The sequence below is a fragment of the Seriola aureovittata genome, chromosome 2, assembly GCF_021018895.1.
Source record: "Seriola aureovittata isolate HTS-2021-v1 ecotype China chromosome 2, ASM2101889v1, whole genome shotgun sequence".
NCBI classification, from domain to species: Eukaryota; Metazoa; Chordata; class Actinopteri; order Carangiformes; family Carangidae; genus Seriola; species Seriola aureovittata.
Genome location: NC_079365.1, coordinates 26,852,795 through 26,862,743, shown reverse-complemented (window position 1 = coordinate 26,862,743; position 9,949 = coordinate 26,852,795). Strand labels below are relative to the sequence as shown.

Sequence of the window (9,949 nt, the reverse complement as noted above, 5' to 3'; positions counted from 1 at the left end):
TAAGCATATTTTGTAATAGGAAAAAAGTAAAAGTACCTGCAATGGAGTATTTTTACATTACATTGTGGTATTGATACTTTTATTTAAGCTAGCCAATTAATTTAGCGTTAACGTTGTTTAGCTTGTAAAGTTTGTAAACTTTATACAGGCTACTGCTAATCTGTAATAATACATCACGACTCATTTGTTGCTCAGATTCTGCACAAATAATCTGAATCTACAAAATAACCAGCAACTAAATAAAGCTGCCAATAAATGTAAAAAGTAAAAAGTAGAATAACTCCCTCTGAAGTTTAGTGGAGTAAAACCATAAAGTAACATAAGATGAAATTTATTGGTGTAAAGAAAAAAACTGTACTTAAGGACTGTTTTTATAAACTTTTTTAAAAATAAAAAATAGATTTTAGTAGAAGTATAAGTAACATGAAACGTGAAATGAACATACTCAGTACCTGAATTTAAATGAACTCTGTTATTCCATCACTGGCTGCAACAGATCATCCTGAGCACCAATAGAGCAGCGACGTTTGTCTCTTAAACTGTTTCACTTCCTGTTTTTTTCTGACTGAGCTGCTGCTGTCGCTGAGAAGCAGAACAGCTCTTCGCCTCCGCTCTTCATCAGCTTATCACTCCACCTCAGGACGAGTGACTGCACTACCTGCAAATGGTGAGACCTTTCTGTCCTCGAAAACCAAAGACCAGGCAGAGACAGAGAGAGAGAGAGAGGAAATCACTCATTCAGACAGATGCACTGTTGATACAGAAGTGGATATTGTACAGTTATATCATATTTCTTGCTGAATGTTTCTTGATGTAATCTTCAAACATAGTTAAGTATCATTTTCTCTGTGGGTCATAAGAGTCAGAGCTTCTGTTGTCCTGGGCTGGATGTCTGAAAATGTCATATATCTAAATTTAAAGTGAGATCTTAAGTCATTAATTTGTTTTAAATAATAACTCAATTTGAACATTGTATATCGTATTATATATATAATTTGTGGATAATGTGGTCAAACATTCAGCGCAGTCCTTAAAACCTGTCAACTCTGCACAAATGTGTCTTTTCTATGTGCAGTTAATGTATTTGTATAATGTGTATACGTTGTTTTGTGTGGCTTTTACTGATTAGATTTCTGATTATAATAATTTAAACTGTTCATGTCGATGTTCCCAACATCCAATGTTCACATAACAGTGGTGAACGGAAACAAGACAACACTAAACATTGGAAACATTAATTCACAGTCTTTTGCTGATTATGATGGAAACTTGGTTTGTGTATCTGTGTCTGTGTCCAGGCCCTCCGGTGGCTGAGCTGCAGTACTGCAGTGTTGCTGCTCTTGGTTCACGTCGCCCCGGTCGTCACACAGACGTCCTGTGGAGCCCCAGGGATTCCTGGGATACCGGGCACCCACGGGCCCAATGGCAGAGACGGTACCAAAGGAGAGAAGGGAGACCCTGGTGAGCTCAGAGTGAACATGAAAACATCAAATACATTTACATCTTCTGTTCACGTTTTTCTTCATGTTGTCACCAGCTCTTTTCTGACAAAATGTAAATGTAAATCAACTCGAGTGTCACGTGCAGCTGCAGGTTATTAAACCTGTTTTGTTAAGTTCAGTGAACTTCACTCAGCTGGTACAATTTTACAACTTTGAACAAATCATTCAACTTTATTAAACTAATAAACTATATCTGCAGCATCTTTGTTGTGCTCCACTTGTGTTGTCAAACTGATGAAGATACTTTTTCATTTAATTGTGTTTATGTTCGATTTAGTTGCAGTGAGAGACCTTGATGCAAAATTAAAATTACTAAACATTTCCTTTTGTTACAATAATAAGATCAGTTCAGCTAAAATAAAATACCTATCTTTCATCTTTCAGCTCAAACTTTCAACCTGGTGACATAAGTGTCATTTTGTTGTTTGTTTGTCTGTTTGTTTTTGTATGAGCAGGTGAGTCAGGCCAGCCTGTCAGGGGCCAGAAGGGGGGGCCAGGTCTGCGGGGCCCCCCGGGACGGCCTGGGATGAAGGGGGACGTGGGTCTGCCGGGGCCCCCCGGATATCCAGGCCAGCCTGGGGAGAAGGGAAGACCCTTCAACCCCTCCAAACAGTCGAGAGCCTTCTTCTCCCAAAAACGTGTCTTACCACAGTCACCAGAGGTCGACACAACCATGAACTTCAACAGGTCGGTGACGGTGTAAAGTCAGAGAGAGAGAGCAGGAGTGGCGTTTAATGGGACGTGATGTAAACGAATGGGACGGGGAACAGAGAGAGGAAGGTTTGATTGGCCCGGAGAGGTTAAAGGGCGGGATCAATCAAATATCTGTGACAGTTTCATGAGTTCTTATTTGCAGTCTGAATTCACTCAAAACTTGGTCTAAAATCATCGAGTGTCTCTCTATGATATGAAATATTCATGAATAAATAAGCACCAAAGTTAGGTTGGAAAAACAAAAAATCTTTTTCGAAGAGAGACAAAGGTACGTGACATCACTGTTCTCCAGCTGAGCCTCGCCCACATGAAGCCAGTGAGAAGAGTCTCTTAACTGACACAAACAAAACAGTAACAGATTAAGAAAATACGATTTCAGTGCCTTTATGGTTGAACTGGTTTCACCAACAAGCACCAACATTGTCAAACACTAAAACAGAAGGAAAAAACAAAGAGTCTAAACATTTTGTGGGACATTTATTGTTTGTTATTGTTGTTATATTGGTGTGTTCTCGTGTATTTAGTCTTTTATTTTGATCTGACTGAACGATAAATGGTGAGATTTGCTGATTTCGCAAAAGACATAATTTACAAAACTCTGTATTCCTAAAGAAAAAAGAAAAAGAAACAAAACTAAGAGTCTATAGCCAAGCTAGTGTTTCTGTGAGGCTGCACATGGGTACAACAGAGCTTTGAGTTAAACACTCAAAGCATGCTAACATGCTAACAAGATGCTCACAGTAACAATGCTAACATGCTAATGCTAAGATGGTGTTATATTTACCATGTTTCCCATATTAGTTAGCACTTAATACAAAGTACAGCTGAGCCTGATGGGAATGTCATTCATTTTGCAGGTATTTGACCTGAAATCAATGTACTGGACAAATTAAAACGCTGACCAGTTGATGGCGCTACATAAAAGTCACCAGAATAATTACATTTCATCCCGAAAATCTTTTTGATGACAAACATAAAATAGTGAATAAACACTGAGATGTTTGTGTCAACTTCCCACAGCGATATCTTACCGGACCTGGATCAACAGTTTCAAGGAGTTTCGCTGACAAACGGATCGTTCGTATGCGTCATCAAAGGCGTCTATTTCTTCAGTTACCACATATCAGCAAAGAGCAGAGTGAGTCCGACTTCAGCTTGTCTTCAAGAGTTCATCTAGTCGTTTATTACTCCAGTACTTTACTTCTTATGTCGCTCATACCTTTGATCAGACTCTACAGGTTTACCCAGTTTCTTTTCTTCTGTAGTAAAAAGTACTTTTCAGGTGTTTTTTGGTCCAGAATGGCGAGCAGAAAGGTTTCCAGGTGTGAAGTCTTTGCTCGTTTAGTTTTCTTCTTACAAAAACACAGATACTTTCTACATCAGGTCTCTTTCCTCCACACCCAGGAAGGTTTGCTGCTGTGCCATGAGTTTTAAACTTACTATGATGCTGCCTAACGTGTGTTACCCTCCTGTTTCCTGTTTTCCTTGGTTCCTTGCATGTATAAATATATTTCCACTGTAACCTTCAGGCTGAGCTCTGAAGCTGTACTGTGGTTTATCTGCCCCTGACTGTATTCGTCTGATGCTCCAGGTGTGTCTGAACCTGCTGAAGGGCAGCGACACCCACATGGCGCTGTGTGACATAGCCGAGGGCTTCCTGGTCACCTCCGGCTCGGCGGTCCTGGAGCTGGAGGTCGGGGACACAGTCTCACTCCAGGCAACCAGGTACAACAACATCGTGACGAGTCAGAGCAGCGCCAGCCACACCTTCACCGGCTTCCTGATCTTCTCCACCGCCTAGAGCCGCGGCCTCTCACCCGCACACGCAGTCAGACGGAATAAAATGAGACTTTTAGTGACATTTACAGCAATCAAGTGAAATATGTGTTTTCTGTAATCCAACAGCAGAATTAATAAAGGTCAGCTCAGCTGCCGCGTGTTGCATGTTTTAGTCAAAACAAATCACATGTACTTTAAATTACTGATGTGCATTTTTAAAAAACATAACACATTTTATATCAAACTCCAGCCTTTCCAGCAAAAATCCATTTCAGTGAGACATTCAGAAGATTTATTCAGCTGTTTTAAGATCAGTTAAAGGGACAGTCTGTAATCCAAATATAAACAAATTGCCTCACCTTCAAAAATGAAAGCACAAGACTGAAATCTGCTACTGCTTCCATACTGACTGACATACTCTTCATACATTATACAACTCTAACATTAAACAACTAAATCTACATCAGTAATGTTTGTGATTCTGTTGTGTTATTCTATGAGCATTTAAGAAACACATATTCTTTAAAACTCTTTTATTATACACATTGACAGATCAACTTTTTATGGGATTTGTTTACAAATCTTTTTTTAATAACCTTGACTTCTTCCAAACACGAACACACCTGGGATCAAAGAAAGTAATAAAACTACACTGCTATTATGACTGATTAGAAATAAATGATTCAGTGTTGTGGTGTGTAACATTTCCTCCAGGTCACTGTTTAGAAACACGGAGGTATCAGGTGTCGAGATGAAGTGACTCACTCTGACTGATCCCAGGCCAGGAGTTCATTCATTATCCATCACACAGTATCAGCTTACAGGACATTTAAACTTACAGCTGTGTGGATGGTAAACAAACAGTGTTACAGGAAGTCAAGGATTTCTGATCAGATACATTCCCTTGTTTTGTTATGGCATTCTCTAATGCCAAAGTTTTATGTCTTGCCCCCAAAAGTTGCCATTTGTCATGATCCCAGAATAGTTTATGATCCCTTAAAATCCCCCAAATGACCCGACCTTTGGCCAGTAAAACAAAAACATCAAGCCACTGGCGTCTGATGAACTTCAGCCCAGCGTGTCGGTGGCTGATGGGCTGCTGAACACACCGTTCCTGGCGTAGAAGGTGCTCTTCACCACCGACGACCTGGCACGGGACGGCGTTCTGTAATCCAGAGTGTAGTCACCTGTGGGTCCAGGCGGACAGCGTTACTGTGGGGAAAACGTACTGTTCTCTGCAAGCTAACAACACAGTCTGCTCACTCCAGAGGCAATGGTAGACACTAGCTATCACCTAGGTTACCTAACGTTGTACAACAGCGCTGCCTCTTTGGAGACATTCAGGTTCCCTTCAGGATAAAGTGACTTTTGGACTAGTGCCGTCATCAGCAAATACCTGACATTCCCATGAGCCTTAGCTGTGCTAATTAACACCTGTAGATTCTTACTCTTGTTGAATCTAGAACAGGATTTAATAGAAGATGCAGCTTCTGTTTGACGTCTAACCGTGGAGCAGACAGTCCCTCCATCTTACCCAGCCTCCACCCGTACTCCCAGGACGAGAGCACGGGAAAATCAAACTTCTCCTCGGGTCTCATCTGTCCACGTCTGTGCAGGTACAGACTCCGCCCTCTCCCCTGCACAGGACATTTTGTTTTAAATTATTTTGTAAATATTTTCTGTTCAAACAGCAGAAATATAGTAGTAGTGAACAACCAGGTTATGAAATGACTGGCTGTGTTTTGTGGTGTAACTGCCAGCATCATCTTTAATAAAAATCATTAGCATCGTTAGAAAGTCTTAGTACAAATGTGTTTTATGCATAATAGTGAAAGATTTAAAATTAAGATTAAACAAGTTTTGATTTCAAGCTGCATGTAATTAAAACCCAGATTTCTACAATCAGTTGTACATTAGTGTTTAGATTGGTGTAACACCTGGATGTATGTTGATGTTGGACAATTTAAACCAAATGGTGGTTTCATACGTGCTGAGACGAGTCCTGATAGAGAGTCTGTCTGGTCTGGGGAGAAACTGGCCTCATCGTGGGAGGAACACTGAGACGCCCGTCCCCCTCCACAGAGAGCACAGGAGGAGGAAGAGGAGGAGGAGGAGGAAGGTTGCTCTGACTCTTGGGTGTCCTGGTAACAGGAGGCAGGGCTGCCCTGGTGGGCGGAGCATAAACATAAGATTAGTGTGTATGATCAATGGTTTGTAGGCTTATGTACGGTACCTTTATTTAAAACGTTTTTTGAACCTTAACTTCACAGATTTAACTGAAGACACAGTAAACACTGACTCAGCAAACACATCAGAGCTGGGACACACCTGTTTCCCTCATTGTTCATTATTATTAGTTCTTCTTCCATCACCACTAACTCATGTCATTCCAGATCCAGCCGCTCCAACCTGTCCTGAGGTTAACCCAGGGTTTCCCGCTGCTCCCAGTCACCTGATTCCCTTCACCTGGCCGCTCACCTGTTCCCCATTTCCCTAATCAGATGTCCATTATTAACCAGCCCAGTTTCACTCACCCCATGTGATTGTATCATACCTGTCTGTCTGCTTTACCTGTGCCTGACTCCTGCCTGCCTTTTTGTTTTTTTGTCCTTTCTATCTGCTTGTCTGCTCACCTGTTGCTGACACGTGGTGAACTATTTTGTTAGATCCTCTGTGTGTCTTTTGAGTCTTAGTTTTACATGAACACCTCGGACAGCAGGTTTAATGTGAGTGGAGCAGCTCACCGGGAGGCAGCAGGCAGGTGGGCCAGCTGTGTGGACTCTCTGCTGTAGTTTTGGGGGCTGTAGCAGGACGGGTAGAGCTTGGCGTAGCGGCTCTTCCAGGCCAAACGTGTCAACATCTCCTTCTGAATCTGCTCCCGGTAGCAGTTCTGGCTCTGAGTCGTCAGCAGGCAGCGCATCTCCTGCCGGGAAGCCTCATTACAATCTCTGTTTACCTTTCCAACACAGTTTTACACTGTTTCAAATTTGAATTAAATAAATTCACTTTCAGATTCTCAAACAATTTTGCATGATTTTAACAACTACGCTGCCTCTTTGTGTTCCCAACTGTAACAGTGAATTAGCTAAAGCACCTTTTTCCACACTAGTGACTAAGTTTGGAAGATCATGAAAAATTTTAATTGAATTTGGAATTGGAAATCAATCACACTGAGCAACAGGCTGTATACCAGTATTTAGAGGAGCTGTGTTTCTGAAATCCCATTATGAAATATTAGTGAATTGTTAAATCCAAAATATCTTAATTTACCTTTGAGGTGCCAGAAGCAGAGCTGTGCAGGATCAGCCGCTCACTGTGGAAATGAGCTGTGGCTCAGATGACACACTGTAACACAGGGAAACATGAGACACACACACACACACACACACACACACACACACACACACACTAATCATGCTGCAATTCTGTATAATTCCCGCCCTCATTGAAATAAAAAATAAATTAAAAAAAATTTGTGAATGCTTCATAACCCACAAGTAATAAGTTCTTGTAAAATAATAAATAAATAAATTACTAAATTAATCGAATCACTAATAGAAAAAATAAAACTAAATACCTAATTAAAAACTTTATTCCAGGTTTAAACTGAATTTTCAAATAGATTTTTAAATCCATCATCTATTCATGAATTCATTAATGTATAATTATGTTTTATGTTGTTTTTATAATCCTTTTTTAATTTATTGATGGATTAATATTTCATTTGTTGACTCCTTTTTTTAAATTCTTCTTTTTCTTTTTCTTTTTGTTAAAATATCACATAATGAATTACTTTGTAACTTAGTCTATTCATTTATAGATTAATAAATTCATATGTAAACAAATTTATTATTGTATATTTTTATTGTACAAATACTTATTTATTATTGAAATGCTTCATTACTATTTTTGTGACACTTGTGGTCCTCCATAGCTCTGTAGTCAAAGGTATAAATGGAAATGTAGCTTGAGTTATGAAGCTGTATTATACTTGAATGACATTTAATTAAATTCAGAAATAACAAGACGCCTAAAAGGATTTCTCAGAAATTTCTGTTTATTACTTTTATTTTAGTTTAGAAATACAATCCCATAATGCCCTTAATACACCCGACACCATCTGAGCTGAATGGGCCAGTGAACCTTCTACTGGTCTGCAACACACAGGAATGAAAAAATCTATAAGTTGATTTAATAGTTGAGCTGCATAACAAAGCTCCACCCTTACCTGACACACCTGAGAACAACATGCAAACAAGAACAGGTTCTATTTGTTTCGCACATCGACAACCATCGGATCGGAGCCACAACTTCACAAAAGAAGAACAGCTACAGGAGAGAGTCGTTGGAAAAGTGGATGGAATTATACAAAAATCTGATCTGAAAGAGAAGGTACCCTGTTTTTGTCGTTGTTCCTGCCGTATTTCCTTCATCACTCAGAAAAAATGGCTTCTCAATCTGGAAAGGATCTCTCCTGTCCTGTCTGCCATCACATCTTTAAAGATCCTGTTGTCCTGTCATGCAGACACAGCTTCTGTAGACACTGTCTGAGGAGATGGTGGAGAAAGAAACAAACATGTGAGTGTCCAATTTGTAAGGAAAGATCTCTACTAAAAGATCCACCTCGTAACTTGGCGTTAAAGAACCTGTGTGAGGCCTTCAAACAGGAGAGAGATCAGAGATCCTCAGAGTCTCTCTGCAGTCTGCACTCTGAGAAACTTAAACTCTTCTGTCTGGACCATCAGCAGCCAGTTTGTCTCGTCTGCAGAGATTCAGAAAAACACACCAACCACAGATTCAGACCCATCGATGAAGCTGCACAGGAATGCAAAGACGAGCTTCTGAAAACCCTGAAGCTCTTCCACGAAAAACGGAAGCTGTTTGAACAAGTTAGAGGAAACTGTGATCAAACAGCAGAACACATTAAGGTCCAGGCCCAACACACAGAGAGGCAGATTAAGGAGCAGTTTAAGAAGCTTCACCAGTTTCTAGAGGAGGAAGAGGAGGCCAGGATCACTGCTCTGAGGGAGGAAGAGGAGCAGAAGAGTCGGATGATGAAGGAGAAGATGGAGGCTCTGAGCAGAGAGATCGCAGCTCTGTCACACACAGTCAGAGCCACAGAGGACGAGCTGAGAGCTGAAGACGTCTCATTCCTGAAGAACTACAAGGTTACAGTGGAAAGAGTCCAGCAGCACCCCCTGCTGGATGATCCACAGCTGGTCTCTGGAGCTCTGATAGACGTGGCCAAACATCTGGGTAACCTGACCTTCAACATCTGGGACAAGATGAAGGACATGGTCTCCTGCAGTCCTGTGATTCTGGATCCAAACACTGCTCATCCAGGATTCATCCTGTCTGAGGATCTGACCAGTGTGAGTCATGGAGAGAGACAGAAACTTCCTGACAATCCAGAGAGGTTTGATTTTTGGCCTTCTGTCCTGGGCTCTGAGGGTTTTAACTCAGGGGCTCACAGCTGGGACGTTGAGGTTGGAGACAATACAAACTGGAGAGTTGGTGTGGCAACAGAGTCTGTTGAGAGGAAGGAACAACCACAGTCTGGATTATGGAGAATAACGTTCTATCAAAACGAATACTCAGCATGGTCACCACCAGCTCCATCCACTGTTGTATCAGTGAAGAAGAAGCTCCAGAGGATCAGAGTTAATCTGGACTGGAACAGAGGAAAACTGTCGTTCTCTGATCTTGATACTAACGCACACATACACACCTTCACACACACTTTCACTGAGAGACTGTTTCCATACCTCAGCAATGGAAATGCACTCCCACTGAAGATATTACCAGTGAATGGGTCTACAGAAAGCAAAGAGTACCGTATGAGTTGGTGGCCTTTTGGATAATCTGTCAACCTCTGTCCTCAACAACTGCTCTGTTTTTGAGACTGTCGAGCAGATTTATCCTGGATTTTAGAAAATTCTGTGAGAGTTCTGTGT

At 41.0% G+C, this 9,949-nt stretch overlaps 3 protein-coding genes across 3 annotated transcripts; 2 read left to right on the top strand and 1 right to left on the bottom strand.

Moving 5' to 3' along the window:
- Positions 1–535: 535 nt before the first annotated feature.
- On the top strand, positions 536–4,461 carry LOC130175517 (complement C1q subcomponent subunit B-like). Its single transcript, XM_056386061.1, has 5 exons — positions 536–667; positions 1,299–1,461; positions 1,958–2,189; positions 3,237–3,354; positions 3,808–4,461. The coding sequence occupies exons 1-5, from the start codon at positions 665–667 to the stop codon at positions 4,015–4,017; spliced, it is 726 nt and encodes a 241-aa protein (XP_056242036.1). The 5' UTR covers positions 536–664; the 3' UTR covers positions 4,018–4,461.
- Positions 4,462–4,599: 138 nt separating this feature from the next.
- LOC130175525 (protein ATP6V1FNB) lies at positions 4,600–7,286 on the bottom strand. Its single transcript, XM_056386072.1, has 5 exons — positions 7,266–7,286; positions 6,740–6,918; positions 5,983–6,160; positions 5,530–5,632; positions 4,600–5,182 (listed from the first exon to the last, which is right to left on the bottom strand). Exons 2-5 carry the CDS (start codon positions 6,913–6,915, stop codon positions 5,064–5,066), a joined length of 576 nt encoding a protein of 191 aa, XP_056242047.1. The 5' UTR covers positions 6,916–6,918; positions 7,266–7,286; the 3' UTR covers positions 4,600–5,063.
- A 1,154-nt stretch (positions 7,287–8,440) lies between these two features.
- On the top strand, positions 8,441–9,856 carry LOC130177377 (E3 ubiquitin-protein ligase TRIM39-like). The gene has a single exon (XM_056389082.1). It carries the CDS (start codon positions 8,441–8,443, stop codon positions 9,854–9,856), a length of 1,416 nt encoding a protein of 471 aa, XP_056245057.1.
- Positions 9,857–9,949: the final 93 nt, after the last annotated feature.

Bases quoted from the DNA above. Each gene is read 5' to 3' on its own strand.
- LOC130177377 (XM_056389082.1), top strand. From the start codon at position 8,441: ATGGCTTCTCAATCTGGAAAGGATCTCTCCTGTCCTGTCTGCCATCAC.
- LOC130175517 (XM_056386061.1), top strand. The intron at 1,462-1,957 runs GTGAGCTCAGAG...TTGTATGAGCAG, and splicing joins AGGAGAGAAGGGAGACCCTG to GTGAGTCAGGCCAGCCTGTC. The intron at 3,355-3,807 runs GTGAGTCCGACT...CTGATGCTCCAG, and splicing joins ACATATCAGCAAAGAGCAGA to GTGTGTCTGAACCTGCTGAA.
- LOC130175525 (XM_056386072.1), bottom strand. From the start codon at position 6,915: ATGCGCTGCCTGCTGACGACTCAGAGCCAGAACTGCTACCGGGAGCAG. The intron at 6,161-6,739 runs GTGAGCTGCTCC...TCCGCCCACCAG, and splicing joins CACCTGCCTGCTGCCTCCCG to GGCAGCCCTGCCTCCTGTTA. The intron at 5,183-5,529 runs GTAAGATGGAGG...CTGGACCCACAG, and splicing joins GGAGTACGGGTGGAGGCTGG to GTGACTACACTCTGGATTAC.